Source organism: Acomys russatus, chromosome 17 (assembly GCF_903995435.1).
Source record: "Acomys russatus chromosome 17, mAcoRus1.1, whole genome shotgun sequence".
NCBI lineage: Eukaryota > Metazoa > Chordata > Mammalia > Rodentia > Muridae > Acomys > Acomys russatus.
This window is the reverse complement of record NC_067153.1, coordinates 38,895,990-38,909,033: the sequence shown is the minus strand read 5'-3', so window position 1 is coordinate 38,909,033 and position 13,044 is coordinate 38,895,990. Positions and strand designations below refer to the sequence as shown.

The following is a 13,044-nucleotide window of genomic DNA, read 5'->3' as shown; positions in this document are numbered from 1 at the left end:
AGTCCATACTAAGATGCTTTTCAGCTGGCAAAGCGCAATTCCTGACAAAAGGCTGTTCCTCTCCTAGTGCATAACCATCACCTGTTCTCTCACAAGTCTGTTCCCCATCCCACACTTGGAATCAAAACAAAAACATGTTTACATCCACTACACTTGTTCTGCTTGGGGCTTCTTGCTTACTTTTTATTTTCTTTGCGTCATTTCAGCTAAATGACTATAATCTGTAAGAAATGTATGTGGAATTAAATACAGATAGTTATTCTGGCGAAACACTAAAGCAAACAAAATATTTTTTTAAAAAAGAGAAAAATAAATGCTGTGTACCGGTGACTGATGGTCAGTGCTGCTTTTAATGCGGAGAACCACAACCGGTATTGAGGATCCAACCCAAGGCACGCAAGGTACGAAAGAGCTGTACCAGCTTGTAATGCTGTTGACCGTCAGCCCCATCCTGGGGTAGTCCAAGCTTTTCCTTCAAGTCTCTCTGCATGGCTCTGGGGAGACTCTACCTTCGGGTTTCTCAGGACGAATTCGATAACCTGCGCAGAACTAGCACTCGATCCTTTCTCTTTTCCCTAGGCAAAATCGCCCTCTGGTTCACCTACGCCTCTGGAAAATCCCGCCTCAAACAAAATGTGAGCGTTTCCGCCCCGCTCCGCCCCGCCCCGCCTCTTAGTCCTCCTCGAACCCGCCCAGTCGCGTCTGTTCATCAATGCAGTTCTAGTGGGTGGGGCTGTGCTGCCGGGAAGAGAGAAGGCTGTCCCTGAGCATCATGGCGGCTGCAGGGTCTGACCCTCTGCGTGTGGGCTTCGTGGGCGCAGGACGCATGGCGGAAGCCATCGCCCAAGGCCTCATCCGAGCAGGTGGGGAGGCGAGGCCTAGATGGGGGAGGCTTTTCAATGGGAGGTGCCCTTAAGCATCAGCGGGAGGAACGCACACGGTCCGCCCCAAGGTCCAGTGGGGTGAATTCGCTCGGTTCCTGGGTGAGAACCCTACAGCAGGCTTCCATCAAGGCCTTCAGGGCCCCTGGATGAGCCAGCAGCCCCTTTCCCAAGCGGGTGGGCCGGTGGGCCAGGCGTGGTGTGGAGAAAAATAACAGCTTATTTTATTTAACACTGATTGTATTATTGAATTATATTCCTTTAAATGTATTGAATTAAAGAAAATTACGATTAACTTCACGCGTGACTTCTTTGGGGTGGGGGTGAGGTTTCTCTGTATAGCATGGCTGGCCTGGAGCTTGGCGCAGTAGACCATTCTGGCCCCTGAACTCAGAGAGCCCGCCTGACTCTGCCACGCCTCTCGAGTGCTGCAACGTGTGAGCCACCACCACCAGGCTCACCTGTGACTTCTTACTTCCTTAACGTGGCTTTGAGTTTATAGTTCCATATGTGGCTCAAACCGTGTTTTATATTGAACGGACTTAATGCCAAGTTAGTGTCCAACTTCCTGGCTCCTCCTCCTGAGCCTCTGATTTGGTTTTCTATTCCTACATCAATCAGCGCCATTCTCAGAGGTGGAGGGTTTGGCAAACTCTTCTGGGCTGAGGACGGCTGGTGTGTAGTGGGGGCTGTTAATACTGGCCTAACGTTTCTGTATAGTGTAAAGAAAACTTTACAAACACATGGCAGGTAGAGAGAGTTGATGACCTTTGGCTCTCTGCTTTCAATTGTACGTCAAAGTCCAGCAGATCATAATTGTCAGAGAGCAGCTTCCTACACATGTAAAACCTGGCTGTTACTCCCTGGCATGATTAGCTCCATATGTGTTCAGGAGTGCACTTCCACCTGGCCCAGTCTTGTCTGCCTCTACATCTTCCAAAGACAGATGGTTTGCACTAAAGGGGTACTTAGTGCCCCCCCAGACATCCCAGCACACTTGCCGTGCCGCAAGGGACCGGATCCCTTTGTTAGGTCTTTATTGGATTGGCTTTGTTTTTTTCCTGAGACAAGGTTTCTCTGTGTAGCCCTGGCTGTCCTGGAACTCAAGCCTGCTGGGCTTCAACTCACTCGCCTGCCTCTGCCTCCCAAATGTTGGGATTAAAGGCGTGCACTACCATGGCTGGGTAATTTCTTTTTCTTTCTTTCTTTTTTCTTTTTCTTTTCTTTTTTGTTTGTTTGTTTGTTTGTTTGTTTGTTTTTGGACTCGCTTCGTAGACCAGGCTATCCTTGAACTCAGAGATACACCTGCCTCCCAAGTGCTGGGATTAAAGGCATGCGCCACCACACCTGGCTTTTTCTTTGTTTTGTTTTTTGAGACAGGGTTTCTCTGTGTAGCCTCGGCTGTCCTGGACTCGCTTTGTAGACCAGGCTGGCCTTGAACTCACAGCGATCCGCCTGCCTCCCGGAGTGCTGGGGTTAAAGGCGTACAGCACCATGCCCGGTTTTGGCTACGCTAATTTTGTTTTAAAGATTATATGTGTTTTATCTGCTTGTGCACTATGTGTGTGTGCACACACGTGCACACTTGCACACTTGGTGCTTTTGGGGGCCAGCAGAAACCACTGGCTCCATTGGAGGTAGAGTTGTGGATGGTTGTCAGCCATCCTAGGCCATCTGCAAGAGCAGCAAGTACTCACAGCTGCTGACTTCTCCCTCCCCGCTGTGTGCCCCAGGCCTGGTGTTCCTTCAGAAGTTCTGAATTTGGCCAACAGTCCTAAGCAGAGACCTGTGGGCTCTGTGTCTTGTTAGGATCAGGCAAGTCCCTGGCCCCAGTGTCCAACAGCGATGGCAGTGACATTCAAGTACAGTTGAATTGATTTTGCTTGTTCAGCCCCAAGGAGCCCTGCTGTGTCCCTGTGGAGCCTCAGGGTTAGCAGTGGACTAGGCATACTGTGTCCTATCTTTCCAGCCCTCACTAGCATTTGCCTTTCTATATAGGCAAAGTGCAAGCTAAGCAAGTGCTGGCCAGCGCACCAACAGACAAGAACCTCTGCCACCTCAGGGTGAGTGGGACGCCGGGCCTTGTGCTTCTGAAGCGTTGACTGGGCAGGCATAGCTGAAGGTTTGAGATGGTTTGGTCTGTCCTGGAGGAGGGGAGGTCAAAGGCCAGGAAGAAAGTCAAGCTTCTGGAAGACTCAGAGCAGATTCACTGTGTGCCTGTGTAGGGTGTATGTGGACACTAATTAGGAAGGAAGGTTCCAGAAGATAAAACTTAAGAGTCTGCTGGATGTGGTGGCGCACACCTGTGATCCCAGCACTCAGGAGGCAGAGGGAGGTGGATTGCTGTGAGTTCGAGGCCAGCCTGGTCTACAAAGGGAGTCCAAGACAGCAAAGGCAACACAGAGAAACCCTGTCTTTAAAAAAAAAAAAAAAAAGACTAAGAGTCTGAGGAGCAGGGCCTACTGAGTTTGCTTTCGGCATTTGAGAGTACGGCTGATACAGACATTTGTAACCACACAGGCCTGAGAGTACCCCTGGGATACAGAATGATTGGCACACGGGTGGGTTGTAGGATGCCCTCACGTTGTCTCATTTCCGGCTCTGCTGTCTGCTTAGGCTCTGGGTTGCCAGACCACTCACTGCAATCAGGAGGTGCTCCAGAACTGCTCACTTGTCATCTTTGCCACTAAGCCCCAAGTCCTGCCTGCTGTTCTGGCAGAGGTGGCCCCTGCAGTCACCACCGAGCACATCGTCGTGTCTGTGGCTGCTGGGATCTCTCTGAGCTCTCTGGAGGAGGTGAGTGGCCCATGGCCTGGATAAGGCCTTGACCCAGAAATACAGGCTCCCTGGGCCATACCTGGGAGGCTGATAGCATTCCGCTCAACCTCCAGAAATAACCGTTAGCCCACTGGGGGCTGGGTGCCTGGGGGGAGTGGGTTGGAGAAGCTGCCTGACACTGAGCTCTCTCCTGTCCAGCTGCTGCCCCCGAACACACGAGTGTTACGAGTGTCTCCCAATCTACCCTGCATAGTCCAGGAGGGGGCCATGGTGATGGCACGGGGCCACCACGCCAGGAGTGACGACGCTAAGCTCCTACAGGACTTGTTGGAGGCCTGTGGACAGTGCATAGAGGTTCCTGAGTCCTACGTAGATATCCACACTGGCCTCAGTGGCAGTGGTGTGGCCTTTGTGAGTATTGTCCTAACCCAGAGCCTGGAAGGCAAGCCATGGGGGCCCCAAGTGATCCGCAGGCCACCTGAGCTCGCTCTGCTGTCCCTAAAAACATCATGCTTTTTATTTATTTTTATTTTATGTATGTTGGTGTTTTGCCTGGATGTGCAAGGCAATCAGATCCCCTGGAATAGGAGTTAGGCAGCTGTGAGCTGTCACGTGGGTGCCGGGAATTGAACTTAGGTCCTCTGGAAGAGCAGCCAGTGTCCTTAACCACTGAGCCATCTCTCCAGCCTCAGAACATCATGTTTTATTAGACATTGAGGCTGGCCCCTTTACCAAACTCTGGCTTTAGGCCTTACAGCCTCAGGTATTTGTGACCCCATCTAGGGCCTTGTTTCTTGTGGTTCTGAGGCAGTGGTTCTCAACCTTCCTAATGCTGTGACCTTTTAATTTAGTTCCTCCTGTTGTGGTGACCTCCCCAACCACAAAATTATTTTCTTTGCTACTTCATAATGGTAATTTTGCTACTGTTACGAATTGTAATATAAATGTCTGTGTTTTCTGATGGTCTTAGGCAACCCCTGTGAAAAGGTCATTCAGCTTTCAAAGGGGTCACGACCCACAGGTTGAGAACTGCTGTTTTGTACACCGCAAAAAATGTCAGTTCTGGCATGCCTTCTCTTCCTATTTTCAATGCTATTGCCACAGGTGTGTACATTCTCGGAGGCCCTGGCTGAAGGTGCCATCAAGATGGGCATGCCGAGTGACCTGGCCCACCGCATTGCTGCCCAGACCCTGCTGGTGAGTGAAGGCTCCCTCAGGAGAACGTCGGGAAGGTTTGAGTGTGTCCTATCTCCAGCGGACAGGAAGTCCAGCAGGCTGGGGAGATGTGTAGCTGCCTCACTTCTCTCAGCTCTCTCCTTTAACTCTTCTCCCCCCAGGGGACAGCCAAGATGCTTCAGCGGGAAGGGAAGCACCCAGCCCAGCTCCGCACAGATGTGCTCACACCCGCTGGGACCACCATCCACGGGCTTCATGCCCTCGAGCAGGGTGGCCTTCGAGCAGCTACCATGAGCGCTGTGGAAGCGGCTACCTGCCGGGCTAAGGAGCTCAGCAAGAAGTAAAGCAGGCTTCAGATGAGACTACAGGCGCCTTGCGTGGCTGTGGCGATGTGCTGTCTCCCAAGTGCAATGGCCACCATCTTCATCGGAGACACTGTGACTCCTTATAAATTATCGTCAAGGGGCTGGAGAGATGGCTCAGAGGTTAAGAGCACTGGCTGCTCTTCCAGAGGTCCTGAGTTCAATTCCCAGCAACCACATGGTGGCTCAGAACCATCTACAATGGGATCTGATGCCCTCTTCTGGAGTGCAGGTGTACATGTAGGCTGAACACTGTATATGTAATAAAAATAAATCTTTAAAAAAATTACCATCAAGATCAGGTCTGTTAGCCGGGCGTGGTGGCGCACGCCTTTAATCCCAGCACTCGGGAGGCAGAGGCAGGCGGATCGCTGTGAGTTCGAGGCCAGCCTGGTCTACAAAGTGAGTCCAGGATGGCCAAGGCTACACAGAGAAACCCTGTCTCGAAAAAAAAAAAAGATCAGGTCTGTTGACTTCGACATTCATTCAAGGAAGGAAAGGAGGGGAGGGTCATTTGACCCTTATCTGATTGTCCACATCCTCCCTTCTGCACCCCTCAGCCAGTCATGGTTGTGTCCTAATTGTACAGGGCCTCATGGTCTCAGGAGGTAGTAGACTGTTATCTGTGAAAGAGTAACTGAGGCAAGAGAAGTTCCCATCATTGCAGACATAGGGACCTCATCTACCATGTTGGCATGAGTTGTTTTGATGGTATGGCTGCTTTGGGGTCACCCACATTCCTGTAAGCAACACCTCATCCATATTCTGTAAACCCAATAAACTCATTGGTTGGACTTTAGTAGAATTGTACTTTGGTTTGTCCTTGGTATCCTATACAGAAGAGATAAGTATATTTCCTCAGAGTTCATACAACAATGGGCACCAGCCTCTTTGCTTGCCTAGGTCACTTTTCATCTTCCACTTGTCCCACCTTTAAGGACCACAGTTTTCTATCCATCACACGTGTTTCCACTTCTATACCCAGAAAAAAATGTCCATCTCTGCGGGCCTCCTCACCCTCAGAGTGGCAATAACCCTACTTCTAAAGAGACATGATAGCTAGTGTTGGTTCTCAGGTGCCTGAAAGCAGGCCTTGGGGGAGGCAGGGATGATTTTGGAATCCATGGCAGAGCTGCTCGCAACAAGAGCTACTGAGCCTGGTCTGGAGTCTTGGCCCTTCTCCAAATTCCTATTGGACCATCCAAAAGCCAGTAGCCAGTAGAGGACAGGGGTGGGAATGGCAGGGAAGATGGCGGTTTCCCAGGAAGCTTCCTCCCCATGAAGCCAGAGTCTTGACCCAAAGGAGGAAAGAGTCCCACAGTGGAAGCTGGAACACTCAGCTCCCCTGAGCGGCCAGCAGGTGGCGTGCCCTTCCATAGTTGAGAAGCTACACCAACCTGCCCTGTGCTCAGGTTGCCCTACTCAAGTGGAAGAGCTGTTTGACAGTTCAAAGATGAGTCCTAGCTAGCTTTGAAAGACTAGACCCCTGCCTCCAGCCAGACATAGTTTCTTCCTTACTGGACCTAAGCTGGTTCTATGGCAGGTAGAAACTTGACCTCAAGAATTCTGGCTTGGGTCAAGAGTCCTTGAGTGCCCAAAAGCACTGGCTTTATAACCACGGGTACTACCCTGGCAGGATTTGACTCTTTTGCTACACCACCAGCAGGCCAGGAAAACCAGGCATTAGAGAAAAGCGAGGCAGTGGGATTGAGGGCCAGGGCTCTGAGGCTACCATATAGGGAGGACCTGATATGATTCTGGCCCTGCCCTAGATACCCTCTCTACCAAAACTCTCACTGCCATCCAGACCCCAAGGTGCTGACTCCCTCACATTTACCCAGCTGCCTCCTGAGACTGGGTTGGAAGCACCCGTTACTGTGGCTTGGAGCAGCTCTCATGTTAGCTGGGTGGCACTAGGCAAGCTAACCCTTAACTGCTAAGCAGGACTAATGGTATTTACAGACAGGAAGAGGCTGTCCTGTCCCCAGTCCCACTACTACTCCAATGCTGCAGGCCCTGCCTTCTCTCAACCCACCTTCCTTGGACAACCCACATCTCATCCCACTCCTGGTGGGTAGCTCCTCACAGCCAAAGGCTCTCTGTCATTCGTCAGAAAGGGCCAATCTGTGCCTTTATGTCCTCACTTCTAAGGATTAATAGAGAAACTGCTCAGCTGCTGTACTTAAAGGAAGTGCTGTGTGAGCTGGTAAGGCAGGTGATACAGACAGCAGAGGAATCCACCATCCCAGCTGCAGGGTCACTTGCCTGTGTTGTTCAGACAGTCAGTTTTTCTGCAACTTGGCTTCCAGGCTATGTCAAGTCAAGGCAGGATAGAGCCCCAGCGTCTGGTATAAGGTACCCCTTTATGGGAACTCCTTGGGCAGCCCACCTGTTAAGAGAATCACTGATGGTGATGAGTCAAGGGCTGTTTGTCCCCTGGGACCAGGGCTGGGAAGTGGAACACATCCCTTCATTGCCTCGTCAAGGTCTAGAGCTCCTTGTTATGGGGCCTTAGGTCCACTGGTGGCAGGCTGGGGAACATAGGCTGTTAACTACACAAAGCAGCAGCTTTGGGGGCCATACAACTGTGACACTATAATCCAGGCCTCTTCCTACTGTGTGCTACCTAGTCACTGCTTTCTGAGGTAAGAGCTCAATATGGTCCCACTTTTATGCCCTCCTCCTCCTCCATCCTATGGAGTGTTCCAGATCCAAGCATTAGATCCAGCCACAAAAATAAGACTAAAACAGGGTAGCTGATGAAGTTGACCTATTCCACCTTTATTACACAAGTGCCATTAGACCATTTGGCCGGTAAGCTCAGCTGTGAGCAAGCTTGAGTGCCCAAGAAAGGGCCCTACAATAGGACATGGAAGCCCCAAGCCCAAGATCCCTTTGAGGACAGCTGATAGGGTCAAGATGCCCTTGTGGGTACATTCAGAAGAGGATAAACTGCCAGGTCCCAGCTAAGCTTTCCAAGGGCAGTCCTGACTAGGTGGTGTGAAGGGCTCAGTCCCCAGAGAATTAACCTTCTAGCTTGAGGGTGCCCCCCCCCACACCATTTTGTTTCACCTATAGCTCAGTTGCTATCACTTTCCAAGAACATGGCCCTTGGGGACAAGACGGCCTATGACCACTGCAAGCTCCTAACCTCCCATAGCAGTGGTGGTGGCTCCAACAGAACCCACACTCACCTATCTGCGCTGCGTACTTTCTCCAGAGAATGTTTATGAATCCAAGGCAGGATCACCTAGCAGAAAACGTCCCATGCCAAAGGATCAACACACTTTGTGGGAGACAGGCAGGCCTCTGGGGCAAGTGAACTGGGATTCTTGCATGATGCCTGGTACATAGCAGGTAGCAATGGCTGCTGAAGGAACTGCAGCTTCACCGACCGTCTTTACTAGTTCATGCAACTCAGTGTCCATAGGAACGGCAGTGCACCTCAGATGGGTGCTCTCCTAAGGGGCCTAATCAGACACTGAGTGCAGAAAGGTGAGGTGACTGCACATCTCAGGCTGAGCTGTCACTGAGGCTGAGGCCTCTGTGCAATAGCGTGTGCAGCACTGTAAGGCCCAGAGTTATAAGATCCACTGCTGGGGCATACTTCAGGCACCTGGGCAAAGCAGAGTCCTCCATAAACAGGACTCAGCTACCAGATTACCAGACCCTCTGCCAATAGCATGTAAAGAACACCAGGGTACCCTATTCCACAAAAATTGATTTTTTTGTGTAGTACTGTAGTTTGAACCCAGAGCCTCAGACATCCTAGGAAACACCCTACCATTGCAATACATCCCTTTCCTGAGAAGACACCTTTGCGCCTCCTCATGGCATCTCCCTAGCCCAGTTAATGATATAGTACAGTGACACAAACCTGACAGGAACTCTCTGTGACTCAGTTGGCCTATGCTTGTTTATTGGGCAGCAGCAATATGGGGCCACAGCAACCTCTTGGGCCTTGTGTGCTCAGATGAAAGAAAAAGGCTTGGACGGTTAGAGAGGCTGGTGAGAGGTCTTACTCCTGAGTCCTGGTCTCTGCCAACTGATGTCTGTCTGGGCCCAGGCCAAAGGAGGAAACAACAGAAAGGAGGAAGATAGCTCTCCAACAAACAGCACAGGTGGCCTAGGCTGAAGAGCAGTTACTAGAGGCTCCTCAGGCTGAATGTACAGCCAAGGCCCAGGTCTGCCTCTCTCTGGACTTGGGAGGCAGGTCTGTCAAAGCTGGATGGTGCCTGGCTGCTGGTATAAATACAGACTTCCTAAACCCCACCCAGTGCTGGTGCTAGAGAGCCCCCTGCCAGCCACGTCTGCCCAAAGTTTTCTTGGTCTTCAGACTTGGGGAGGCCAAGTACCTAAGTGGTCAAATGGGCCCCAGAGTGCACAGAGGGAGTCTGCTACCCGAGCCTCAGTTCTCTTGTTGCATGCTTTCCCTCAGCTCTTAATATTTATACAGATTTTTGACTGGAATGTAGCGTGGTTCCGAAGAGCTGTATTCTTGGGCCTGCATGGAAGTCACTTTGGGATATCTCATCCAAGGCTCCACCCATTGCCACGCCCTTCCCCAACTCATGTTTTCAAGACTCTTGAAGTAAAGATGAGAGGACAATACCAGGACAAGGGCTCAGGACAGTATTTCTGCAAAGACACAGGCGCCTCAGCTCTGGGCCGAGGGCAGTATTCTGAACCCACAGTTGGACACAGCAGTGGAGTGATACATAGTTTGGACATTCCTTTGAGCCTTTTCTCCTTCAACCTGGGCCATCCAGCAAAAGCTCCTCAGCCACATCCTTGGCAATACCAGGTGGATGGGTCTAGGGAGAGGGCCGGTGCGGGAAGAGCCCATGGGAATAGGGGTTGACTCTAAGGCACTGCAGAGTTCAAAGGCTATCTATCATCTGCTTCCAGGTAGATCAGTTAGCCCTGGAGCTAGACAAAGTGGTTTGTGGTTTGCCCTGCTGTTAGTCAAGACGCCTGGGTCCAAACGCTAACACTTGCCAACATCATGAATAGAAGATCTTCCAGAACAGGACTGTTTAAAGAAGAACTAAGAATCTAAGTGGGAACAGAACTTACTATACTCACTGCATCCAAAACCTCACCAAGCACCGGGGCTTCCGTTTCGCTGCTTCCCATTCATTTGTGAGCATCCCCACCCCCCACCTCCCAGGCCAGGGACCGGAGCCTAGCCTGGGCTCTGACCCAGCACCACAAGGGCCTGTAGTTATCAGAACAAGGGCAAAGAGAGCCCAGAGCCCACCTCACTCTGCTAGCATTCAGGGTTCCCTGGGAAGGGCATCTTTTAAAACAGGTTTAATGTGTTTTTGTTTTTAAAACAAAACCAAGTGCTTCCCCACTGAGATGAGACCAGGTAGCACCAGGGAGGCAGGTGAAACTGATGCAGCAGCCTTAGCCAGTGCACATGGGGGTGTGGGTTGGGTGAGCCCCATAGGGGCCAGAATGGAGGTGCCGCCAACTGTTCTCCAAAAGGTGCTGTGCTTATGTGCCCATGTGTGCCTACACGTGCCGGGGAAGAGCGTTTGCTTCTTTTTAGCTATTTCCCCAGGACCAGGACCAGGACCAGGACCAGGACCAGGACCAGGACGAGAACTCCTCCAAGCTGGGCTGGGCGTGCACCGCTGCACCTCTATAGTGGATTCTACCAGAGAGAAAAGCTGGAAGATGGCAACTGTGTATGTCCCCTCTCTCCCAGTGTAACAGGAAAAAGGCCCCTGGGCCAAGGTAGTCACACACCATCCTCAGAAGCTGCCACTGAGGGGCCAATGCCCCCAAGCCTCCGTGCCATGGTGATGAGGGACCGTAGCTGCACTAGCCTCAGTGGCCCCACCTCTCTAGGATCCTGACTCTCCAGCCACCTCAGAGCTGTTTCTAGTCCCCAAACAGCTTCCCCAGCAGTGGGTACCAACATTGCTCCTTGCTCAGTGGCTTCTTCTTCTTCCTCCTCCTCTCCAGCCCCGATGCTAGAAAGCAAGCTAGCTGGGGATGGAGGAGCTGCGGGGGCCACCTCCTCTCTGCAGCCCTCGGGGAGACCGTCATCATCCAGATGCAGCCACTCGGCCACCTCTTCGGGTGCTAGGCGCTTGTAAGCCAGAGCTGCCAGATGGGTGAGGTCACTGAGCACCCTGCTGTGTTCTGCAGCCTCCTCTACAGGGTGGGTTGGTTGCTGCCCAGGCTCAAAGGCTGCCCGCAGACCCAGCAGCCAGCAGCGCTCTATACTGCCTGCCTGGACCAGGTCCCAAGAGAGGCCAGCCAGGTATAGCATGTCCTTGAGCATGAAGCTTCTCATGAAGTCCAGAGGGGAGCCACTGGCACAAGACACAGCAAGTCTCAGCAGCTCCCGTTTGTACAAGTGTTTGAAGGCTGCCACTACACCATGCTCCAAGGGTGCAGGGATGTGTGCTCGGCTGTTGCCCTTGGTCAAGAAGAGCACTCGAACTGCACCATCGGGTGTCTGCAGCTCCTCTGGGGACCCAAGGAGCTCAGGCTGGCACTGCCTGGGAGTCTCCTCGCTTTCCTCCAGAGCAGGCATCCTAGTGGACCAGCTTGGACAGGGTGGATGAGCCACCAGCAGCACAGCTTTCTGTTGCAGGCAGCTTCGGCGCAGGTAACGCTTGACGCCAGGGACGAATTCCTCAAAAAACCAGCCTTGAAGAAGAGGACGACTGAGCCAGGCATCCGGACTGTATCGGTAGGAAGCGGGGAACTTGTCCTGGTTGTGGTGTCGCAGGCTCGGTGGGTCAGGTAGCTGCCCGATGACTAGTGGCTTCAGCTTGTGGCTGCCCGTCAGGTTGGCGGCCAGGAGTACGGTCACTCGGTCGCTGTGCCAGCGCCGGCTGCACCCACCAGGCCCGCTGGAGTCCCCAGAGCCTGGAGTTGCGGCCTGCTCCGGAAGTAACCTCCAATAGAGACCAGTAACATTAGCGTTGTAGATCTGCTCGTCCCCATAGCCGCCTTCGGAGTGGGGTAAAGCAGCCGGCTCACCCTCGGACAGGAGATCTGCGCTCGGTGGCTGCGCCGGCTCCTCTTTGACAGGCGTGGGGCCTGCGACTGGGGTCTCGGCCTCACCATAGATGCGTTGGCTAGAGATGCCGTGGCGCTTCTGCCAGCGCCAGAACCAGCCGTGGCTAGCCTTGAAGGTACACTCGGGGCCGTAGATCTGGCGAGCAAAGGCCTCAGCCTGCGCTTGGATGACCGGTCCGGAGAGCGGCACGCCGTGCTGGCGCAGGGTGAGGAACCACGAGTAGACGGCTCGATCGATCTCCTCCTCGTTGGCCAGACGCATCTTCTTGCGCTGCGTGCCTACTTCTCCACCAAGCTGGTCCAGAAACCAGCGCAGTTTGGGCTCGTCCTTGAGCCATCCGCGCAGCGTGCCGCCTGGCACGCCGAAGTCTCGGCACACGCTGGCCTGCCGCTCACCGCCCTTGACGCGCTCGATTGCCTGCAGCTTGTCTTTGATGGAGTAGGCCTTGCGGAAAGTCATCTTCACGGCCACGCGGGGCCGCGGCCCGGGCGCCGGGGGTGGTGGGCGTGCGGTGGAACCCGGGCCAGGCGTTGGCGGTCGCGGCTGCTCAGCAAGGCGCCGGGGCTCAGCAAGACGAGCACGAGGAGGGACCGGGTGCAGCATCGGGCCTGCCGGAGGGCTGGCGGGGTACATGGCGCTGGAGCCAGAGACCACTAGGGATAAACGAGCCTGACACCCCTCTGGGGCCGCTTGGGGCGGGGCTCAAGGGCGGGGCTACCCGGGTCCCTCCTTTTTGTCTCGCCAGCCCTGCCTGCAAGTCCCGCCCCCCTCCACCCCGTGGCGCCTGCGCGCCGTCTGGCCTCAG

At 53.3% G+C, this 13,044-nt stretch overlaps 2 protein-coding genes across 2 annotated transcripts; one reads left to right on the top strand and one right to left on the bottom strand.

Annotated features, from left to right (window-relative positions):
* The first annotated feature begins 742 nt into the window (after nucleotides 1-742).
* On the top strand, nucleotides 743-5,458 carry Pycr3 (pyrroline-5-carboxylate reductase 3). Its single transcript, XM_051159761.1, has 6 exons — nucleotides 743-863; nucleotides 2,880-2,944; nucleotides 3,498-3,677; nucleotides 3,858-4,070; nucleotides 4,764-4,856; nucleotides 4,997-5,458. Exons 1-6 carry the CDS (start codon nucleotides 773-775, stop codon nucleotides 5,177-5,179), a joined length of 825 nt encoding a protein of 274 aa, XP_051015718.1. The 5' UTR covers nucleotides 743-772; the 3' UTR covers nucleotides 5,180-5,458.
* A 5,417-nt stretch (nucleotides 5,459-10,875) lies between these two features.
* Nucleotides 10,876-12,933, bottom strand: Tigd5 (tigger transposable element derived 5). Its single transcript, XM_051159760.1, has one exon. The coding sequence runs from the start codon at nucleotides 12,870-12,872 to the stop codon at nucleotides 10,944-10,946; it is 1,929 nt and encodes a 642-aa protein (XP_051015717.1). The 5' UTR covers nucleotides 12,873-12,933; the 3' UTR covers nucleotides 10,876-10,943.
* Nucleotides 12,934-13,044: the final 111 nt, after the last annotated feature.

Coding starts and splice junctions, on each gene's coding strand:
- Tigd5 (XM_051159760.1), bottom strand. CDS start 12,872: ATGTACCCCGCCAGCCCTCCGGCAGGCCCGATGCTGCACCCGGTCCCT.
- Pycr3 (XM_051159761.1), top strand. CDS start 773: ATGGCGGCTGCAGGGTCTGACCCTCTGCGTGTGGGCTTCGTGGGCGCA. Junction 864..2,879: donor CCAAGGCCTCATCCGAGCAG/GTGGGGAGGCGA, acceptor CTTTCTATATAG/GCAAAGTGCAAGCTAAGCAA. Junction 4,857..4,996: donor TTGCTGCCCAGACCCTGCTG/GTGAGTGAAGGC, acceptor TTCTCCCCCCAG/GGGACAGCCAAGATGCTTCA.